The 25,157-nt window shown below is 39.5% G+C and overlaps 1 protein-coding gene across 1 annotated transcript in view; it reads right to left on the bottom strand.

The window, feature by feature from the left end:
- Positions 1–17,740, bottom strand: part of LOC136858167 (protein-associating with the carboxyl-terminal domain of ezrin) — a 200,696-nt gene extending 182,956 nt beyond the window's left edge. Inside the window, exon 1 of the mRNA XM_067137518.2 lies at positions 17,287–17,740. Coding sequence (XP_066993619.1) covers positions 17,287–17,475 — 189 coding nt within the window. The 5' untranslated portion in view covers positions 17,476–17,740. The remainder of the gene's footprint in view (positions 1–17,286) is intronic.
- Positions 17,741–25,157: the final 7,417 nt, after the last annotated feature.

Genomic DNA, 25,157 nt, shown 5'->3' with positions numbered 1-25,157 from the left:
TACTTTCGGAATTCTTTGTCACGATTTCGGTACCAGGAAAATGTATCACCGTGTGCGAACATATTCTTTTCATACAACCTTGAACCAAGTAATTCACTTTTTTCTTTGGTTAGCTCTAAGTCCCTTATCAGATCATCAAATTCGGATTGCGTGAATTTGTCTGAAGATGTGTCATATTAATGTGGCTCAAAATCTATTTCTTCATCGTCAGATTGCAATGAACTGCTACGTTCCTCACTCAAGTGAGTAGATGGAATAGGTACAGGTAAGTCAGGTCCATGAGGAACTGGTCGAAGAGCTGACTTGAGATTCGGATATTTAATTTTGTTTTTACTTTTCTTATTGTAACCGACAACATGGGTCGTACAAAAATAGCAGTCGTCATGATGGTTCTTTTCCTCTCGCCATTGCATGGGTATAGCAAACGGCATTGAGTTTTGTTTGCCCTCATACCAGTAACGTAGTCCCTCGACACAGGTATTGCATGCAATAAGAGGAGCGAAAGATTTGTTTTGATCCCCAACTTTCAATTTGAAGTAAGAAAAATAAAGTTTCTTTACAAACGAGTCTATTTGATGCACCTTGGAATCGAACACAAACTCCACAAATGTAACAAAACTTTTGAGGACTTCGTTTACACTGTTTTCTGTGCACCTCTGAAACACTAGCCATGATGGTGTTAAAACACTAGAACTTCACTTATTAGTGATCAATTTGAAATGAAATTACATTAAATCTCGCGCACACGATAGGCCTACAATTAATTGAATGTGAACTTTAAAAGACGCACTAGACACGTACCAGTACTTCTTGGAGCCCGTCTCAAGCAACACTGTTATCTTGACAGCAATAAACCTATAATAAAAATGCAAATAATAAATCAAATCACATAATTGTATTCTAAAAAAAAAAGTTGCACGAGAACATCTCTCAACATCTTACGAATTCATACAAGTACTAAAACACCGAATTGCGTCAAAACAAAATGTGATAGGAAAAAAATAGCATCATTTTCGGAATCAGGGCAGCGATTTCCATAAGAATTACATATTTTCTATTTTACCGCCAAATCATGTTGGCTAGTGTTATGTGTACGAATAATGGACTTTTCAGTTATCTGAAAATGATTTTATGGTGCATATAACTGAATATTTTTGTGATTTTGATAAATACATCATATTTCAATATTTTATTGCCTATATGGCATACTAGAAAATGTACCTATGCTTTGCTACGGTATTTTACATAGTACGCCTACATGAATTTCTACATACAAGGATTGGAGCAAAAGTCATGGCAACTACTTTTTTTTTGTAGATATGTGAACGGATCACAAACATATATGTGTCGTGTGGAAGTTCCGCAGGCATAGTATGTATGCAGAACAACATATGACTCTGTGATACCTGGTAGTAGCGCAGCGAGGGCTGTGAAATCAGTCAGTTGATGGAATATATTGTATTGAGTAGGTGGTTGTTGCCTGGGAGTTGGAAGGAAGCGGCCGTGGCCTAAATTAAGGTATAGCCCCAGCATTTGCCTGGTGTGAAAATGGGAAACCACAGAAAACCATCTTCAGGGCTGCCGATTCGAAAGATTAAGGAACCACAACGTGGTAGGCGGTTTGCAACACGAGAGGACATTGCTAATGCTGTGCGCCAACAGGTGACCCGATTCACACATGGTGCAGCAAATGCTGAGGCAGATGGTATTCAGCGCCTCCCACATCATTGGCAGCGTGTGGTGTCAGTAGCAGGGGACTACTTTAAGGGTCTTTAGGCCCAGGTTTGTCATGTCAACTTTATGTGTACTGTGTTGTCATTCTTTGGCACCGAGAAGGCCATACTGCCCTGTATACTACCGTAATAAATTAGTGTGTTACGATATTTCAGTGCTATTCATTGTCCACACATGTAGTTAACACCTTGTCCTTTCATCTGTATATGTCACATTTTCCAACCGGACTGGTGTCTTCAAGAAATAAATAGTTGCCATGACTTTTGCCCCAACCCTCGTATTACTGTACACACAGTGAGTAAAATTTTATTAAACTGCAGGTCTCTTAGCATAATCCGAGAAACACCACAGGGAGGTCCCCGTAAGTTATTTCAAATGTAAGGTGCATGTTGGGGAGTTTTGATGATAATGGCAGGCCTAGTTTCCTGCTGCCACACACAATCGAGTTTGGCAGTTTCTACTATAACAGCAGGTTCACTTGCCTACTGCCATTCACAATGGAATAGGGGAGTTTTCATTATAATGACATGCTCTTTTTCTAATGCCAGTCACATTTGATTAGGGGAGTTTTGATTATAATGGCAGGCACACTTGCCTACTGCCAGTCACAATCGAGATTGGGAATTTTTATTATATTGGCAGGCCCCCTTGCATACTGCCAGTCACAATCAAGTTGGGGTGCTTTCATTAAAATAGCAGGCCCCCTTGCATACTATGAGTTACAATTGAATTGGGGGTGTCTTCATTATAATGAGAGGCACACTTTCCTACTGCCAGTCACAGTCGAGTTGGGAAGTACTCATAACGGCAAGTCATCTTTCTTAATTATAAAGGCAGGTCATCTTTCCTAATTATAATCGCAGGTCATCTGTCCTACCTGCCAGTCACATTCGAGTTGAGGAGTTTCAATTATAATAGCTGGCCACTTTGCCTACTACCAGTCACAATCTAGTTGGGGAAATTTGTTTATAATGGCGGGCACCCTTGCCAACTGACAGATGAAATCAGGTAGGAGAGATATGACCAAAATTGCAGGCTCCCTTGTCTACTGCCAGTCAAACTGAGAAGGAGATTTTTCATTACAATGGCAGGTCCGATTTACTAATGCCAGTTACAATGAATGGAGTTGGAGAGTTTCCGTTATAATCGCAGGCCTCCTTTCCTACAGTCAAACACAGTCGATGAGGGGAGTTTTGATTACAAATGCAGACCCTTCTCCTACTGACAGTCACTATCGATTAGGGGAGTTTTTATTATAATGGCAGCCCCACCTTTCTAGATCGCTACAAGTCGACTTCAATATATGTATGTATACATATATTAACTGCTGCTAAATAGTACATTTTATCAACAAACGGATTGTGCAATCAGACGCCTTTCTTTTTTTTTTAATCTACATGGATGGTCCTATGATATTTTCTTGTATCTTCTCTATGTCTGCTAGATTGAGTTAGAAACTTTGAACAGGGTGAAATAAGGGTACAGTTTTCACATATTCCTTTATCTTTTGCAGACTTATGTGGCAGCTGGAAGCATAAAATTTGGCTCACATATGGCCATTTTTTGTGCCAAAGTGTATGCCGAATTTGATGATTTCATCATTCAAATAAGTGTGTCAAACTATAAATTATACATCTAAAAATTACAGCATTTACCTACAATCAAACAATGCAGCACTATCTAACATATAAAGGATCAAGATACGACAAAAAGTCATAAGACCAAAGTTGTAGATCACTCCAAATTGGGATTTGCGATATGGCTTACCATTTCACAACCAATTACATCGAAATGAAGGTCTGCACTGTCTTTAAAATTGCCTCCATATTTCGATATTTAAACATTTGAATATCCTGGAATTTTTCCATAGGTTACAGGCTACAAGCTATAATTCTGCAAAATTTAAATTTTCTAGCTTGTCTGGGAGATTGTGTCCGCCATCTTGATTTGGCCTCATATGCCCTAGATTTTCAATTATGTTCTTTCCACGAGCTGTACCTGGTCTGCTATCAGCATCGTTTCCCAAATGTCTTCCTAAGTTTGATGATGATGATGTTTGTTGTTTAAAGGGCCTAACAGCTAGGTCATCAGCCCGTAATGGTACGAGATAGAACGAAAAGACATGATAATTAAAATCTTAAAATATATACTGACTAGAACTTAAAACAAATGATTATGAAAATAAAATAATCAGTGCATCTAATTCGCAATGCCTTATTTCCTGATAAAATTATAGAAAATATAGATTACAATGGAATAAGGCATTGCTTTGAAGTATAGAGATATATACCATTCAAGTTAGAAGTTAAAATAACATATTAAAATACACAAACACGAACTAAAATTGTCAATAGGACAAAACTGAGTTACCAAAAATACACTAATAGAAAATACACTCTTACACACAATAAAAAAAGGGCCACTATCCCTCATAAAACAGATGACGAGGTCTGCTGACTGCTCGTCATCTTGTAGGATAAGGGAAATGGCACTCGGGAGTTTTCGACTACGGCGCAGATCAGCAAAGTCCACGCACTCCGTAAGGATGTGTACCACAGTTAGATGACCACCGCAAGTATACACCGGGGGGGGGTTCACCTTTCATGAGGTAGGAGTGTGTTACTACGCCGTGACCGATCCGAAGAAATAATACCACTGCTTCTCTCCAAGAAGCCCGAAGCCAAGTCTTCTATACCTTCATAGTTCTTTTTATCGCTCCCAGCTTATTTGGGAGAGGGGTAGCCTGCCACTCCATCTGCCAATGGGACATAACCAAATGTCTCTGTTGAGAGCAAGTATCACTGGCTGGAACCCTGTAAGGCAACGGGGGCAATGTAACAGTCTCCTTGGCAGTCTTATCAGCTAACTCGTTTCCCTCTACACCCATGTGGCGTGGGAGCCACATAAATATAATTCTGGTGCCAGCATGTGAACACCCGGCCAGCAGATCCTGGATCTGCTGCACCAGAGGGTGCCAAGGGAAATATGTATCTATAGATTGTAGCGCGCTCGAGGAGTCGGTACACAGCAGAAAGTGCTGGCGCTCATCGGACAGTGTGTACCGCAGTACTTCACAGATATCATAGAGCTCGGCTGAGTACACACAACAGACTTTCGGTAGAGGGAAAAGAAACCTGTTATTGTCGACAACGAACACACAGCCTACTCCCACTTCTGCCCTCAAAACATCCGTGAAAACAACTAACGAATTGGGGTACCAGCCAACAATGGACAGGAAGAGTCTCAGATAAATGGAAGTGTCCCTGTTCTCCTTCAGGCCGGTGTGCAAATCAAGAATAATTTCAGGTTGTCATATTATCCACGGAGGTACCCTACTTTGTCGTCTGACAAGACAAGGAACCGAAGGTACATAAAATAATCTGTGACTGCTATCTGAGCGTATTCCAACTGGCTGCGATGCTTGAGGGTGAACAGCGTACAGACGATGGTTTCCATTGTGTAATATGCAAGGATAGCTTGGGTGAAGTGAAATCTGTCACAAATTTGCAGCATAGGACGGAAGTATTTGCTGGCGCCTCAGGTGTAAAGGCGGCACACCAGATTCAGCAAGCAGGCTAGCAATGGGGCTTGTACGAAAAGCTTCCGTTGCCAACCTAACTCCGTTGTGGTGAATGCAATTCAGTTTCGCAAAGACGCTTTGCCTTGCTGATCCATATGCTGCACTACCGTAGTCTAACCTTGATAAAATATGTGCCATACAAAATCATAGGAGCAGAGTGCGGTCTGCCCCCAAGTAGTGCTGCTAAGAAACTTCAGAATATTAAGCTTCTTAGCACATTTCACTTTTAACTGCTGCACGTGTGACTCCCACGATAATTTGATATTGAAAAGGAGCCTAAGAAATTGGTATGTGTCAATTACAGGAAGAGTAACATTCCCTAAATAAAGTTCATGATGGGAGTGAAGAATGTGCTTCCGGCAAAAGTGTACAACAGAGGTCTTTGCGCTTGGAAACCAAAAGCCATGTTCTAAGGTCCACTGTTCCACTCTCCTAATTGCTCGCTGTAATTGTCACTCGCTGACGTCCATATTTTGAGAGCTATAATGCACCAAAAAAATTTAATAGACACAATATAGTCTTACTGACTGGTTTTAAATAGTTAAAATTAGTTTTTATCAATGTAATATTAGACCTTATGGAACATTTTATAATAATGAACTGGGTACAGGGCCCTAACCTATCTTTGGTTTAAGTCCTTTTCTAGCTGATGATCCTAACTAAGAGTAAGTGAAACATGCCCTAGTTCTAATATCTGTATAATGGTTAGGCCCTATACCCTAAATATAAGGATTGTTATGTATTGGAAAGGTGGTTCAATTAATGTTGTAACTTCTATATTCTGAAAACCAATATGGTTTATAATGAGATTCATAACTTGCGATTTGGGGAATTGACAAGAAAGTTCAAATTCTTTAATGTGACACCACTATATGCAATACAGGTCATTTCAGTGGAGCTAATACTTTGCTGGAATATTTAACAGGAAGATAGATGTTGTTATTCCCTTGCTGTCATCATATGTAAGAGAAAAGTGGAATACCATGGAAAAAGCAAATTATGAAGAAGGGCATGAACATTTACAGGAGGCTTGCAGCAGTGTTGAAATTGTAGAAGCGCTTATATTTTTCCAAAAAACAACTAAAAGAAGAACACCTGAAAAATTATTAACATCAACTCACTGAATTGTGCATCATGTTTTCGGGAGCAACTGTGGACTCGAATCTAGAAGCTTTATGTCATGCAAGATGGATGGCCAAAGGAACTTACTCATTGAAGATGTTCCTCCTTCGTTCTCAGTTGTTCGTCAGCGTACGTGAACTGGATGGCCTAAAGAACATTTGTTTGTTTGTTTGTTTGTTTGTTTGTTTGTTTGTGGTAAAAGCATATGCAAAGTGGTGGTTTCTAAGTTCATCAGTAATTGGATCATACAGTGACTTGTGCTTGTTGAAAAAGTTAAAACAGTATGAAAAAGTAAATGCAAGGGTGTCTTAAAGTGCTCTAAAGAAGTTCTGTCAGCACTTATGGTATTTAAACGAAGAGAATTTTATGGTGTCACTGTTTGGTGTTAAGGTTAGCAAAGATCTATGGTTTGAAATCTGAAGCGGGAAACCTTGGTAACGGAAAGGAGGTAGTACACTGTTCTACCTGGTACAGTTCGAAAACTTTTTATGTAGATAATAATTCTATAAATTTAAATTTAGCCGTTTAGCACGAGCTATTGAGAATATATCCCTTTCAGACCGAGTACGCACAATTGTGCGGGTTCGTATTTTAGTTATCCCTGGCCGTATTTGATGTTTTTTCGGCGCTAGACCGGACTGCAGTGATTGTGCGGGACTCGTGGCGTGTATTTCAATTGCTTTTAGTATGCGCTTGACCGCCAGGGCGAAGGAAGAAGAGTTTAAAAAGCACAGTTGATCGGCGAGATGACGGGAAGCAGTAGTGCCAAAATTAAGTATTTATTTATTGCATGTATATTAATCTAGAAGCTTTACTGAATACCGGAATATATTCAATGAAGTGTGTACATTGGTTAGTGAACGTAAATTTTGCAGATACATCATCGTATATGATACAACGAGGTTTTGAATTTTGATATGCACAATTGTGTGGGTCCTGCTTTTCGGATGTTAGTTTTTATTTTGTAAAATAAACTATCAATATGTGTATTGAGGAGCATTTTAGTAAGTTTTTGACATACAAACAAAAATTCACACCTCCAGTTTTCTTTCAGGTCTGAAAGGGATATCAAAATCTATATTAAAAGATTACATATGAAATCTTTTACACAGGTAAAGGAATTGACTTCAAGAGTTTGGACACATTGAAGAAGTATAGATTTAGATTTCTTAAATATAGATCCTGATTTTTGGCATGATAACATTTCCTACCTTAATGCCAAAGAGACTATGAAAAATTTTATGGTGGTAAATGATACGGCAGGGCGAAAAGTAAAGTTAATGCAAGATTTTAATGGACTCTTAACAGCTGATGGAGATCAAAGATAATTCATTTAGTAATGTATGCAAGATCACCACAGAAAAGACACTGTAAAGAATACTGTGCTAAAAATGGTACTGATTTATAGTGTTTTTAACACTTTTTGTATTATTCTATTATATAGTAATACATTATTTCCCTGGCCGAGGTGGTAAAGGCATACTCAGCTCACCCGGAGGGACGTGGATTTGATTCCCCATCAGGAAGTCGAAAAATTTAAAAACATTTCCACTTCCAGAGGTACATATGGTCAGTCTACACCAGAAATTACCAGGTTAAATCTTCAGCCCGGGCAAAGGAGGCCGGGCGTAAAACTAACCACTCTACTCCATCAATTGCCGAGGTTATGGATGGTGGAAGCCTTTATCTTCCACCCCTCAAAGCACCTTCATGGTCTTTGCGGAGATGACTTACCTTAAACATTATTTAATTATATTTACGTATATTTGCAAATATATATATATGTTAATTTCAACTGTTTATGAGGATAGAAGAATACATATCTTTTTTCAGTATTTTAGTCTTATTTGGATATTTAGGTCCAGTGGCGGCAAGGGTTAACATTAACTAATTGTAAAGAAATTTGGCACCGTATCAAAACATGCCAAAAAATTAAAAAAAATGTGTTGAAAACACTCAACACTTTTGTGGAACCCCAATCAATCAATCAATCAATCAATCAATCAATCAATCAATCAATCAATCAATCAATATTGATCTGCATTTAGGGCAGTCGCCCAGGTGTCAGATTCCCTATCTGTTGTTTTCCTAGCATTTAGTTAAATGATAGCAAAGAAATTGGAAATTTATTGAACATCTCCCTTGCTAAGTTATTCCAATCCCTAACTCTCCTTCCTATTAATTAATATTTGTCCCAATTTGTCCTCTTGAATTCCAACATTATCTTCATATTGTGATAATTCCTACTTTTAAAGACACCACTCAAACTTATTCGTCTACTGATGTCATTTCACGCCACCTCTCCACTGACAGCTTGGAACATACCACTTATTGTTGCAATTTACAAACTCCGTCATATAGATCCGTACTGATACAGCTTAATTAAGAATTAGCATTAGGTTTAATGGTCCACCCAATCAATTGAAGATATCCCTTGGTAAGTTATTCCAATCCGTAACTCTCCTTCCTATTAATGAATATTTGTCCCATCAATGCATTAATTAAAACTGAGAGGATTTTTCCTATGTGTGAAACTCACAACCTAACTTTCAACCCCGTTTATCATCATACCATTGGACCATTAATCCTAATGCTAATTCTTAGATAAACATACCACTTAGTCGAGCACCTCGTCTCCTTTTTCCCAAGTCTTCCCAGTCCAAACTCTGCAACATTTTTGTAACACTACTTTTTTGTCGGAAATCACCCAGAACAAATCGAGCTACCGGTACATTTCTTTGGATTTTTTTCCAGTTCTTGAATCAAGTAATCGTGGTGAGGGTCCCATACACTAGTTGGGGTCTTACCAGAGGCTTATATGCCCTCTCATATACATCCTTACTACAACCCCTAAATACCCCCATAACCATGTGCAGAGATCTGTACCCTTTATTTATAATCCCATTTAGGTGATTACCCCACTGAAGATCTTTCTTTACCCACCCAGGTCTTACGATTCCCATAAGGAACTTTCACCCCATCATGAAGTAATTAAAACTGAGAGGATTTTTCTTATTTGTGAAACTCACAACCTGACTTTTAACCCCGTTTATCATCATACCGTAGCCTAATGTCCATCTCACAACATTATTGAGGTCATTTTGCAATTGCTCACAATCTTATAACTTATTTATTACTACTACTATTTATTTATTATTTATTTATTACTCTATACAGAATAACATTATCTGCAAAATCCTTATCTCTAACTCCACCTCTTTACTCATATCATTTATATACATAAGAAAATATAAAGGTCCAATTATACTCCTTTGAGAAATTCCCCTCTTAATTATTACAGGGTCAGATAAAGCTTCGCCTACTCTAATTTTTTTAGTTCTATTTACTAGAAATATAACTACCCATTCAGTCACTTTTTTGTCTAGTCCAATTGCACTCATTTTTGCTAGTAGTCTCCCATGATCCACCCTATCAAATGCCTTAGACAGGTCAATCACGATACAGTCCATTTGACCTCCTGAATCCAAGATATCTGCTATATCTTGCTGCAATCCTACAAGTTGAGCTTCAGTGGAATAACCTTTTCCTAAACCCGAACTGCCTTCTATCAAACAAGTTATTAATTTTGCACACATGTCTAATATACAGTAATCAGAAAAAATGCTGTCCCATAGCTCACAAGTAATGCATGTCAAGCCTCTTATTTTCAGATTTATGTCTATTACCCTTTTCTTTATACAAAGGGGCAACTATAACAACTCTCCATTCATTTGGTACAGCTCCTTCATGCAAACAATAATCAAATAAGTACTTCAGCTATGTTACTATATCCAAACCCATTGTCTTTAGTATATCCCCATAAATCTTATCAATTTCAGCTGCTTTTCTAGTTTTTAACTTTTGTATCTAATTGTAAATGTCATTGTTATCATAGGTAAATTTCAATACTTCGTTAGTGTACCAGAGGTACACCCACCCTGTACATTTAAATTAAGCGCCTTGGAGAATGCCATCTGATATATGAAGTTTGCAACAACTAATACAAGAAGTCTGAACATTTCTCAACAGATGTCACTACCATAAACTTATGTTGTGACCTTTGGTGTGAAGATGAACTATTAAAATTCTAGAGTAATTTTATATGTAATGGTTTCCTAAACTGGAATGTTTGGAGTTTGTTTTTTGATTTTCAAAAGTTTACAACACTTCTATCATTTCCCGCCAACTTATGATGTTGGCCAATGAAAAATTACGTACATTTATTTTTCTACCAATCAAAATTTTCTGGTATTTATTTGATTATCCAATAAGAATTGGGGGTGTGCCAGGCCTTAGCCCAGAGTTTTCTGGAATTTTCCCCTTGGGTATAAATGCTGGCACATTTTCGGATCAGGTTGTCTTAGTGATCGTTCCAGTCTAGAGTGTGTTTATAAAGGAGGCAGAGGCGCCTCGTCCATCTTCGAGAGGTCCACCAGCTCAAGATAATGGCAGATCCTGATTAAAATCTGATAGTCTTTCTCAGCTAGCTCGAGAGGAAGGTTTTGAATCTTTAGTAATGTAACTTCAATTTCTTAAAATGTAAGTTTCAAACAAGTCTAAAGAACTTAACCGAAAACAGGGAATAGAGTGTGAGATACCCTCTCGTATTCCCTCTCAACTTGATTTTGAGGTGACTATGATTTTGTAACTTGTAATTTCTTAACTTAAATATTTTTCTCCATCTAGTCACCTCAGCAGTATATGCTTAGCCTGTGTAACGTCAGGCCATAAGCCCAAAAAGGGTTTTATGCATTTAATGTAAATTTCTAGGAATGTCTCCTTACCCTTTTGGTTTTTAGGCCAGTAATTGAACCTTTTGTTTTCACCAAAGACCACGTAGAATGGGTACTTATTACCCCTCGTTTAACTTCATTTATGTCAATGTTAAAGATACTAGACTGTTGAGCAGTTTGATTTTGCTAAATGTAGCTTGTGCCTTTGATAGGCTTAGGAAGTGTGAATTTTCTGGAAATAGATTCCTAATGTAAGAGTTTCAAACAAATTTATTAAAAAACCACCATTCCAATACTTTACAATCTTTAAGTTTAAAATACAAATATTACATATATCTTAAAAGAGGACATGTTTCACTTAGGCTTTGTAAACATCTTCAGCCATACTTAATCTAAAGCTAAATCAGGGCCCTGAACTTGGTTCCTCATTAAAGTATAATACATGCTTTCATACAAGATAAAATAGTCATAAAACTCTGGTCTATGGAGAAAGCGATGCTTAACTGCAACTAAAATTCAATAATGAACTTGTCATCGTATTATATGTACATTGAATGAATACTAGAGTTTGTCTAAAAAAGTACAAGTTGGTTATTTGTAGAATGAGAATTCGCAATGTAGCGCGTGATGAAAACCCTCCCACATCTAAGGCTTTATTGAGCACCCTATTTGTTGAATCTACGCTAGACAGCTCACAACTACAATCGATTACAAAGATTATTCTAGAAGGAGATACAACACTTCTATACTGATGCTTCAAGCGCCTTTTGACCTTATCACGCAACCACTTGGGAGTTAACATCTCTACTGTAATTCTACGTACCTGATTCTCAATCAACAACGTTTGAAGATTTATTTTTCAATATTTTAATTAATCCATGCTTCATTAATATCAAATAATTTGTACAATCCAAATGTATGTCACATCATTATGACTATGTCTCGTTCTACAAATAACCAACTTGTACTTTTTAAGACAAACACTAGTATTCATTCAATGTACATATAATACTATGACAAGTTCATTATTGAATTTTAGTTGCATTCAAGCATCGCTTTCTCCACAGACTAGAGTTTTATAACTGTTTTATCTTGTATTAAAGCATGTATTACTGTATACTTTAATGAGGAACCCACTTCAGGCCCTGACTTAGCTTTAGATTAAGTATGGGTGAAGATGCTTACAAAGCTTAAGCAAAACATGTCCCATTTTAACATATATGTAATATTTGTATCTTAAACTTAAAGATTGTAAAGTATTGGAATGGTGGTTTTTTAATAAATTTGTTTGAGACTTTTACATTCTGTACTCCAATACGGCTATCATAATGAGACACATAACATGTAATAGATTCATCTGTAAATTTTTAGAGCAAAGATGCTTTTCCTATTAATGTAAAGGTTGAATGGTGCACTTGGAAGGCTGGAATAGTATAATGTTTGGAGATTAGTCTCCTAGATAATTTTGTGGAGCAAAGGTGCTCTTGTAAGAGATATTATTGAAGGGAGCAGTGGTTGCTCTTGTCACATTGGCAAGGTAGGAGCTTCAAGCTCGTATTGTTAATTAATGTTATTTAATTGTTCTATGAATTCGTTATATTCCTTCTCGAGCTCATTGTGGTACCTGAGATTTTGTTATTCGCTTAGCGAATTGCTTATGTTCAAAGTTATCATCTCAAAAGAAAAGAAAGAAAAAAGGGAAAGAAATAAAACTGCCAATTTTAAAGTTTTAAATCAATCTTTCGATTTTCGTATATCCACCCATTCATGCCCGCACCTTCTTTTACCTTGTAAACCACAGTATCCCTGTAACAGTACCTATTAGTCACCTCCTCTATCTGGACATTATCTTTGTAACCAACAATCTTTACATACTGGTACTGCTGACTGAATACTTCTGCCATCTTAAGTTCCTCGCATACACAATCCCCTTGTTCATTAATGATTCCTGGAATGTACTTCTTGGAACCTGTTTCTACCTTAAAGTATCTTAAAGTACCTATACATACCCTTCCATTTTTCAATAAAATTTGTACAACTGGCAAGTATGCTTGCTATCATGTTATCCTTAGCTGACTTCTTTGCTAGATTCAATTTATCCTTACTTCCACAGACATTTCTAACTCTTTTTTTTTTTTTTTTTGCTAGTCATTTTACGTCGGACCGACACAGATAGGTCTTACGGCGACGATGGGACAGGAAAGGGCTAGGAGTGGGAAGGAAGCGGCTGTGGCCTTAATTAAGGTACAGCCCCAGCATTTGCCTGGTGTGGAAATGGGAAACCACGGAAAACCATTTTCAGGGCTGCCGACAGTGGGGTTCGAATCTACTATCTCCCGAATACTGGATACTGGCCGCACTTAAGCGACTGCAGCTATCGAGCTCGGTTTTCTAACTCTTTAATTCTTTAAATATCTTTTTTTTGCTAGGGGCTTTACGTCGCACCGACACAGATAGGTCTTATGGCGACGATGGGAAAGGAAAGGCCTAGGAGTTGGAAGGAAGCAGCCGTGGCCTTAATTAAGGTACAGCCCCAGCATTTGCCTGGTGTGAAAATGGGAAACCACGGAAAACCATTTTCAGGGCTGCGGATAGTGGGATTCGAACCTACTATCTCCCGGATGCAAGCTCAGAGCCGCGCGCCTCTACGCGCACGGCCAACTCGCCCGGTCTTTAAATATCTGGTAAGTATATTATCTATTAAATGACTTAATTCTATTCCTTTCTTTACATTACTTCTACAGTTCAACACTAACATTTTTATGTCATCCCTACTTCCAGATCCCTGTACCCTTATCACCTCTTGCTAGACCACCCAATTTCCCTAAACGTACCTCCCTATAACCCTTCCCTACAAATTCCCTAACTTACATGTACCACTGCTGTTTAAGTAACGGCCATATGAGCGCAGATCCCTATCTCGAAATCGGTGATAGGCCTGTACATCTGTCTCACAAGAACACCTGGTATTTGTACTGTCTGGCTGATCATCAATTCTCCTTCTCACTGTACCATTAGACCATATTACAGAAAGACAATCTGGGATAGATCCCTGACATGATGCTGTCTAACTGCATATATATGACAAATCAAACTTCATGCCTATATAGTTTCTTCAGTTTTGTCCAATGTTCACATACTGATAAAACAAACATCATAGTGTAATTCCTGTTTGATGTTCTAGGTTTCGTGAACAATAGTGAAGTAAATATTTAAAAAATTAGTCTCACAGAACTTTGAGATGAAGGAGGAAAAAAATTCTAGATAAATAAATACAACATATGAAGTCTTTGCAAGCTTAGTTCAGATGGTAGAGGCATTCAACAAGAAACCTGCAGCAATTAGCAATACTATACAGTATATAGTACAGTTTCATCTTCAGTTTGAACTGACAGGCCAAACTGAGACAGTCCTATCTGTTCCAGTTCCTAGTCACACACATGCAGATCACACTGTCATGTCATGTCATGTCACGTCGTCTTCAGTCCACCCTGTAATCTGGTTGAGTGTAGATGTGCACACGTTTTTCATCGGGAAAATATCAGCTGATGAACTGCTTGTACATGCAGCAACTGCATGTCTTAAGACGAGAGAATGGAAACAATGCAGAGTATGGAGGAAAGAGTGGTTGAATCAGAACAATTATACCCATATAAATTTGTTGCAAGGCCACACAAGTGTACTAAAAAATTGGCACAATTACTTACGTATGGATGGACCTACACTTTAATTTTTGCTTTTCACAGTGGAGGGAGATCTCTGAACCTCTCCATAAATTCAGATAAAAAGCTTTTTGACCACATTGGCCAAGAATGCAATGCAGGAGAAAGACAACATTTCACAATCCAGGTAGAGACTAGATTGACTGAGCATTTGGACTGCTGGTCGGCCATGATTCCCTCATAATCATCCATTCCATCTGCCAGGCGCCATGTCCTGCAGTTAGAATTCTCATAGTCCAACAGTCCAAACAGTTGGCTGGCCGGCCACGTTATACACGTCAGTTTTGCATTTCAATTTGCAACTGATCAGGTCGATCAGAAGGCGAAACTGTACATGTATGGGGCCTCTAAATCTCATCATAACCTGTAGCCATCCTCAGAGAGGTTTTCCCGAACTTTTCCATTTAAGAAATCCTGAGATAGTATCAGATTTAAAATTCTACGCCTCCTCTCCCAATCTTTGTCAAAAGGATGTCCAAACACATATGGACAGTAAAATTGCAAATCCAACAACACTCAGAAAAAACATTTCATAAAGACAATGTGGATACAAAATTAAATATGCTGAACACTGCCACAGGCAACATTTCAGGATGGATTAAAACATTACGCCTGTCTGTGATAACAGAGTAGCAATCATAATGTCTCAACTGAGTCTGGATTTCCTTTTGTTTACAAGCGTCAGACTTTGTCTTTCTTATTTTTTGTTTGACCTCTCTAGGTCAACTCATTGTTATCTTCTCATCCTAATGGAATAATGTTTATGATGCCTACGCCACCTTCCATTTACTCCCTTCTCCTTACCTTATTTTAAATCAATACCCTCATTCCTGAATGGGACAAATATCTTCCTTTCATTAATGTTGTGAGCAGCTGACAATCCCCTTGTTTCTCACCAAAATATTATCTACTACCAATCAACATAAAATGAATAGTCGCAAAACGTATATTTTGACGGATTAAAATCCAGGCTATAAAATTAAAGAAAAAGAAAAAAACAACTCAAGCAACCGTGCGCTGCAAGTGATTAGTAACTTGACGCACCTCGATACCAAATGACAATAACTGCTACATGTCCTACTATCCTCATGGTCATGGAAAAAAAAGGGGACTAAAAAAGGTAACTATTTATGTATCATCAATCAACAATGATCTTCATTTAGGGCTACTGCCCACACAGCAGATTCCCTAACATCTCCTTTGGTAAATTATTCCAATCCCTGAGTTAATTTCTTCCTACAATTTGTTCTCTTGAATTCCAATTCAAATTTAATATTAAGAGCTTTCCTACCTTTAAAAGCTCCACTCAAGCTTATACATCTACCAATGTCATTCCACACCCTATCTCCATTGACAGCTCAGAACATACTGCTTAGACAGGCAGCTCGTCTCCTTACTCCCAAGACTTTCCAACCCAAATTTGGCAACATTTTCTAAACATACCTCTACTGTCAGAAATCAGCCAGTGCTGATACTGAGCCATAGGCTAGTCTTATTGGGGTCTTAAAAAGTGACTTTAGTTATACGCCATCTGCTCTTACATCCTTGCTACATCACATAAATACTTTCAGAACTAGCCTATATGAAGAAATCTGAAACTTTGATTTACAACCTCATTAAATATGAGTACCCCAATGATAATCTTCAGACATAACAACACCTTGACCGAGCTCGATAGCTGCAGTCGCTTAATTGCGGCCAGTGTCCAGTATTCGGGAGATAGTAGGTTCGAACCCCACTATCGGCAGCCCTGAAAATGGTTTTCCGTGGTTTCCCATTTTCACACCAGGCAAATGCTGGGGCTGTACCTTAATTAAGGCCACGGCCGATTCCTTCCCACTCCTAGCCATTCCTGTCCCATCGTCGCCATAAGACCTATCTGAGTCGGTGCGACGTAAAGCAACTAGCAAAAAAAAAAAAAAAAAACAAAAAAAACAACACCTTGGTAAATACAGTGGTCTCCATGAGGTACTTTCACTCAGTTAATACAGTCATTAACCCTGAGTAAATGAGCTACACAATTTTATGAACCTTGGCTAGGTCAGTAACTCTCACTGTACTGATTCTCATAACAGCTCCTCGTAGATTGTTTCCAACAGCTCTATCTCAGTCCAAAACTTTCAAACAAAATGCAGAAACTAGAGTACTGGGTTATTGGCTACACAGGGCACGAAGATAGGAGCGTCTGAAGAAGTACTGGGAGGACCGCAAAGCCCGAACAATCCCTTCAAAGAGACCTGAACGACGGACTGACTAAAGTGATCCTATGCGGTCATAAAAGAATAATAATAACAACAATAATAATAATAATAATAATAATAATAATAATAATAATAATAATAATAATAATAATAATAATAATAATATTCAGTTCCATTATATTGATATTTCATACCTTTGCTGCCTGGATGAGAGGTGGAGGTCCACCTTTAGAGGTTCCCGAGAAAACTGGACAGATAAAAACTGATATCTGCGAAGTATTCCCTGTGCTTACACTGGCAGAATGATGAACCCAATTCTCAGTCACTTCTATAGACTCGTCATCTATTTCCAACCCCACCAGTTGACTTCCTTCATTGCCCATCCTCTTGATAACCTAAATGTTATGCCTTATGGAGTGCATGTAGTTGACAGGGTCGAAACTTGCCAAGTTGCTTTCCCTTACATGAAAATATTCCACGTTTCACGTAAGGGCAGTGTTTCCTTTTTTTGGATGTACACGTAAAACGATGACATATTACACGTACACTGATGATTTTTCCTGGTTGTCGTCCTACACTATTTGTAACTGATCGCATTAAATACGATATGTATTGCAAAGTGATCAGCAAGGCATATCAAGTTATTAGGGCTTGTACATACTCATTCTCTGAAATCAATCATATCTGCCGCATATTCTTCCTAAAATTAATACATGGTGTTGTACGGTCAAAAAACAAATTTAATCACGATGTAATCCAAGGTTGGCAGTTGCGTTGCCGGCAGTTGGCAATATTGAATGTGGGTTCACGGCCTACTGGAGAGAACCCGCGCAGCCAACGAGCTAGAATAACATAGAGAGTTGATAGTCTCGTCCGCGACATCGTACCGTACGGTTCGTTGTGTTCGAGGTTTCGTGTTCGGTGTCTGAAGCTTCTAGAACTTACTCCTGCGTTCGAGTGCTAGCTTGCGTGTGTTTGTGCAGTGGTGGCATGAGTTCTGATAGTGGAGGTACTCGGGACTTTCATCCCGCGTCAAATAGTAATGTTGAACGGGAAGAAGAAGTGAAAATGGATACAAACGTGAATGATAGTTCTCCTCCTACCCCTTCGTTGAAAACTTCAACTCAATGCAATACTAACCCTCCCCCTCCTGTTCAACCTCCTAATACTAGTGCATGTAATTTATACCCATTAAACCACCCAGGACCGTATCTTGTTTTTGTTTCATCCAAACAAGGCAATAACATTGGCAACCTACACCCTATGGCTATAGGGCGTTTACTCCACGAAAGGAACTTTCCTGTTAAATCCATCCAGTATAAAGGCCGTAACAGGATTCAGGTAAACTTTCACTCTCCTAATCATGCTAATGACTTTCTGCAGAATAAGTTCCTTGATACACACAAGTTGCATGCCTTTATTCCTCACTCCAATATCTTCCGCGTAGGCATTATACGCGGTGTTGAGAAAGATCTAACTGAATCCGATATTCTTACTTTACTTCAGAGTGACGTCAAAGTTCATTCAGTTCATCGCCTACGCCGTAAATCCCTCCAAGATGGTCAGGCAGTATATCTACCCACCGGCTCCGTAAAGATTGTTTTTTGCTCCAAAACTTTGCCCAAATATGTTTCAATCTATCATGTAATGTTAGAAGTCAATCCCTTTATATTTTACCCCATTATTTGTTCCAAATGCCAGCGTTATGGACACACCATACGCAATTGCCAGTCCACTAACTTTCGCTGTCGCAACTGTGGTTTGAATCATCCTACCTCAGACTGCCTTGCTAATGTCAAATTATGTGTACATTGCAATCGGGAACACGAAACGGGTTCATCAGATTGTGCTGTTCATCAGAAGCAAGTGGAAATCAAAAAACTCATGTGCACTGATAACATCTCCTACTCAGAAGCTTCTGCTCGCCTATTTCCACCTACTTATTCTGAGTATAATAACATTCAACAATTTCCTCCCCTACCCTCTCAACATCCTTCTCCTATACCAGACGCCCCTCGCAAACGCAAATTCACACAAGTGATTGTTAAGGATTTGCCACCTAAACCTTCTCCCGGCTATGATAGAGCTGCGTATCTCCAGCTAGTGCAATCCACTACATCCTCTCGCCCCTCTCAATCTCTGAGTTATCAATACCCCATTCAACCCAGTCAGCCCACTCCCTCAACATCGAGCCCGTCAATGCCTCTGCAACCCGCACAGCATCCTCAAACAGGTACTACACTCCCTCAGCGAGAACATGTTCATCAGTGTGTTCTCAATCTTCTCCTGCAGCTTACTCAACTAATTGGAGATCACCCCAATATCTTACCCGTTATTAGTCAACTTCGCGAAAGTTTACACCTTATCTTTAATAATGGTAGTACGCATCCTTCAATGGAATGCTAGGAGCCTACAGAATAAACAATACGAATTCAAAATTCTCATGCACGAAACATCTCCTCATATAGTCGCTTTGCAAGAAACTTGGTTTTCTCATACAACTCACTTTTATTTTCCAGGATATTCTATCGAACGCCATGACGGACCAGGATTTGATGGTGTCGCACTTATGATACATACTTCGTTATCGTACACTCCATTACATCTCCAGTACTTAATACCAAATACCTATTCCATAGGTCTTATATATCAGAACACGTATGTTATAAACTTGTATAATCCCCCTGATAACTACATCTCTTTTGCCCAATGGTTCAAATTTTTTAATCAGTTTCCACCTGATACCCAACTGTTGTTTTTGGGAGATGTCAATATTCATCATACTCAGTGGGGAGCCCCGCTCAACACCTCTAAAGGCACACAGTTCTTACATGCTGTAACTCAACATAATCTCTTGCTTCTGAACGATGGTTCCCCTACCAGGCTCACTCCTCCTGGTTCGTTGCCTAGTGCAGTCGATCTATCACTTTGCCGCAACTCCATTGCCTCTATAACCACGTGGCGGGTACTCAGTGACACTCATACAAGTGATCACTTTCCTATCCTCATTACTTATGGCCACGGGTATATTACTAAAAACCCACTTAACGTCCACTATATCGCTCCGCTACGTTCCCTGAAACAGTTCAATGCTTCGTGCTTTAACTCCTACATGGTAACCCAATTGGAGACCTTCCCTGTAACAGAATTATCCTATCACTCACTGCTCAAAATAATAACACAGTATCTGGACCTATACCATCCTTTTACACCACCATCAAACTCCATGACAACTGGTGCCTATAAATTAAAGTGGTGGGACAGTGAATGTCACCACTTAATCCTTAAACGCAAGAGACTCTTCAAAATTTATCGTAAAACTCTAACCCCTTCACACTACTTTCACCTCAAACATCATATTGCTTATATCAAACGTGTATTCAATCAAAAACGACGACAGACCTGGAAAACTTTTATATCCTCTTTCCATAACCATATTTCTGCATCTCAATTATGGAATGCTATCCGTGCTCTCACCCGAGCTTCCACTCACGTCCCACGCCCTCAAATCCCGCCGACTATTCTGAATGACTTTCTAAGGTCCCTCACTCCAGATCATGCACTTCCACCTTATACTCCAGCTATCTCTGCTTCCACTCGTCAGTGTTCAGTCCTTTCACGTCCCATCACTCTCCCTGAGCTCACGTCCGTTCTTAATTCCTGCAAATCATCCACTCCCGGTCCTGATTATATCTCTTATGCCATGTTACAACAGTTGCCGACCAAAGCCCTACACGTGCTTGTTCAGTACTTTAATTTTGTGTTGCATACTACGACTCCACCTCCCGAGTGGAACACTTTTTTCCTCGTTCCGGTTCCAAAGCCTCGACGTCCAATGACCTCCCCTCACAATATTAGGGGAATAATTTTGCCGTCTTGTATACGCAAACTATTTCTTAAACTCCTGCTCCAAAGGTTTCTCTGGTACTTAGAATATTATTCCCTCCTTCCCAAGTATCAGTATGCTTACTGTAAGGGTCGAAATGCTCAGGATGCGATCAATATGCTTATAATAGACATCTTATTAGCTAAATCTCGAAAAGAACACACTATTGCTGTCTTCCTCGATATACGAGGTGCCTTTGATTCCGTCCCCCTGAATATGTTATGGGATGTGTTATCACAGAAAGGCATCCCAACCACTTTCATAACTCTTCTACGTCATCTGTTAACGTCTCGCACTCTAATCTTCAAACCTCCTCTCACTACGCCATCCCCTCGTCAAGCTACTGTCGGCGTCCCTCAAGGTGATATCTTCAGTGGAATACTGTTTGCTTTATATTTATCCGGCCTCGAACACCTTGCCCTCCAATCTGCCCGAATTCTTATGTATGCCGACGACATAGTTCTCTACTTTTCCCATAAAGACGTAGATGTTGCTCGCAAATGCATAACACGGCTGCTCATTCAAGTTCAGTCCTGGTTACACACTCATGGGTTCTCTTTATCACCCGATAAATGCTCTGCAGTAATCTTTACTACCAAGCGGGTTTACAACTCCGACCCTTTACTGTTCGATACTTATGAAATTCCCATACGTTCGCACCATAAATATCTTGGCATTATACTTGACCGTAAATTACAATTTTCCCAACATATACAACACCTACGCAACTGTACTACCACGTATATTAACCTCTTAAAATCCATTACACGTCGTTCGTGGGGAGCTGATCCTGCTACAGCAAAATTAGTCTACTGCTCCACCATCCGAGCTCGTTTCGATTACTGTGCACATATAATTGATCTTGCATCACCATCTGCCCTTCAATCCCTCAACACAATTCAAAACCAAGCACTACGAGTTTGTTTTGGTGCGTTGTCTACCACGCCTACTAATGCCTTATTAGTTGAAACTGGTGACCCTCCTCTTCTCCTTCGACGCAAATTTCTAGCATCTAAGTATCTCCTCAAACGACTTCTCGTGCTCTCAAATAACCTTCTCCCCAAAATACAATTACTCGCTCAATCATTCTCAACACCTATCACCCCTCCTTGCCGAGCCCCTGCCTTAATTTGGGCATTTGAGTCTGTATCCCCTTTTAAATCTACTATTATTCGTAGTCATGTGCTACCATACTATTCTGTGGCATACGACGTGATTCAATATACTCCTACTATTATTCATTCTAAAGAATCTTCTTTTGCTATGCTTCCTTACCGGCTTTCATGTTTTCCTCTACATTCTAAAAAAGTTCGCATTTCATCCACTAATGCCTGTCCCAATTTTTATACTGACGGATCAAAAAATTCTTGTGGTGTCGGCGCTGCTTTTTATTACGAACAGACTCAGTATGCTGAATTGTTTCACTTATCGTCCCACTTTTCTATTTTTTCGGCTGAACTCCTTGCCATACGACAAACATTACTGTACATCAAACATTCATCCATACAATCTGCTAATATATTCACTGACTCTCTCTCCGTGCTCCAAACACTAAAATCTACCAAGTTTACGCTGAACTGGTATGTTCATAATGTCAAACTCATCCTCTTCAATTTACACCAATCAGGTATCCAAATAACCCTCATTTGGATACCTGCACATAAGAACATACCAGGCAATGAACGAGCCGATCGCTTAGCGAAAGAGGCTTCCCTCTTATCTACAACCCCAGCTACATTTTCTGTTCCAGCCACAGATTTCATATCTCTCCTCAAATCACAACAACGACAAATATGGCAAGACACATGGACAACATCTGCACGTCAGAAGGGCAAATTCTATCATAGTCTCCAACCCATACTACCTACTACTTTCTGGTATCAACACGCCACCTACACTCGTCGTCATATCATCAATATCCTACGTCTTCGCTTTAATCATTCCCTTACACCTCTCTATAAATTTCGATTTCGCTTACAAGCGCATCGCCTATGCCATTGTGGATCTGCAGATGCTGATATCAATCATCTCTTTTTTCAATGCCCATTGTACAACTCTCCTCGCCGCTGCCTGTACTCCAACTTAATACAATACAATTATCCACTCCCCTCGTCAATTGCATGTCTCGTCTACAAGCCCTCTCCCACAATCATACGTATCTTAAATCAGTTCTTAGATCACTCTAATTTACAACTCTAACCCCACTTTCCCACAATACATTGACACTACTTACATATTTCATCATATTCTTATTTGCCTCCCGCTCTCCCTAACGCCTCCTCTTCAAACAAGACACATAGCTACCGTTTATTCTCATCTCCCCCTCCACCGATCGCGTGTACATTTTCATTGATGTTCATATCAACACACTGTCGCCCCTCTTCATCTTTTGTTTACGATTTCACTGACACTTTGCCCCCTCTACATCCCATCATATACGTTGCTCAGATATTTCTTTCCATCTGTCCAAAGTCCTACACTCTCACATATATCCACCCCTCCGTCGTTCTCCTGCCCTCTCCTGCTTGTCCCTTATATGTTGGCCCGGTGTGTATGTTTTGTAGAAGTCGCTGAGACGGCCACTCTAGCGTGAAGATTAGTATACCTTGTGTCCCTGTGCTTTTCCTATATCTCCTAGTCTTGTATACGTCTTTCCTCACTCTCAATTGTCTAGGTGATACGTCTTTTCCTGAACTACTTTAAGTGCTTTGAACCCATTTTGTGAGTCTGCTGCATGGTCTACTTCCCTCAATCTTCAAGTACTTCGTACTCAGAAAACATTGTCAACTGCATTGGTGTTCTACTTTATTGAAATTGTGTGCGTGTGTAAACCTAGTACATATATAATACAGTATTGTGTCTAGGTGAAATAACGAGCCCAAATCAACTTCACGAACAGAACAGAACAGAACAGAACATAGAGAGGCGGAAGCGCTGCCTGGGTGAACCTAATAGAACGAACGTCCGCCATGTTTCCTGTTGTCACACAAGCAAAGGGGCATGGCCTTTTAATGACGAAAAGTGTAGAAAATGCGCATTTTAGAATCGCTGGGGGAGAATTAAAGTCCATTGCCGAAAGCTTGAAGCATGAAAGCGAATACCGCCACTTCATCATATTTCGGCACGAGGCCAACATCACGATCAGTTGACTGTAGGCTAGTTCGAAATCATCGCACAGTGACATACGAATAGGCCTCGAAATCGGTACAAGAGCGTTACCCTGCTTGGCTGTTGTGGTTAAGCGTAAATTAGAATAAAAACGATGGACATAAATACTGTATTTATGACAGGAAACCTTAAAATCATAGGGACCTATAATAAGTTACAACCTCATTCTGTTAATATTTTTAAAATTATTGCATACTCATGAGTACTGTGTTCCTTTCTTAATCTGTTTACCTTCCCGGGTTGGTTTTTCCCACGGACTCGGCGACGGATCCCACCTCTACCACCTCAAGGACAGTGTTCTGGAGCGTGAGATATTGGGTCGGGGGATACAACTGTGAGGGAGGGCTGCACCTGCTATTCTGAACAGGGGCCTTGTGGGGGGGAGAAGGAAGCGGCCGTGGCCTTAAGTTAGGTACCATCCCGGCATTTGCCTGGAGGAGAAGTGGGAAACCACGGAAAATCACTTCGAGGATGGCTGAGGTGGGAGTCGAACCCACTTCTACTCAGTTGACCTCCACAGGCTGATAGAATCCCGTCACAGCCCTCGTGCCCCTTTTCAAATTTCGTGGTGGAGCTGGAAATCGAACCCGGGCTTCCAGGGGCGGCAGCTGCTCACGCTAACCAGTGTACCACAGAGGCGGCCCATGAATACTTTACCACAATAATCGTTTAGTGTAATTATTTATTATAATATAGGGGGATATCATGTTTCTCCCATTACCATATCATACTGGGATTACTAGCTTGAAAGTTGTCCATTATGAACTGTGGCATAGTTTTAAAAACCAAGGCAACAGACATCTACAATAAAGGCTGTATACATTTCAAAAATAGCAGTAAAATGCTGTATATATCATACTTGGTGTACGTTTGAACGAAATAAGTGATTTTTTGTGGTTACGTTTTCTTGGTGGTGGGCGTTCCATTTCCTTTATTTGTAAATGTGAATGAAAATTAAATAGGGCTGGAAATGTACAGAGCATAAGCAACTGAATTGAGTGATCTCTTTTC

The sequence above is a fragment of the Anabrus simplex genome, chromosome 1 (genome assembly GCF_040414725.1).
Source record: "Anabrus simplex isolate iqAnaSimp1 chromosome 1, ASM4041472v1, whole genome shotgun sequence".
Taxonomy (NCBI): Eukaryota; Metazoa; Arthropoda; class Insecta; order Orthoptera; family Tettigoniidae; genus Anabrus; species Anabrus simplex.
Note: the sequence above shows the minus strand (reverse complement) of the source record. Positions and strands in the feature narration are given on the sequence as shown.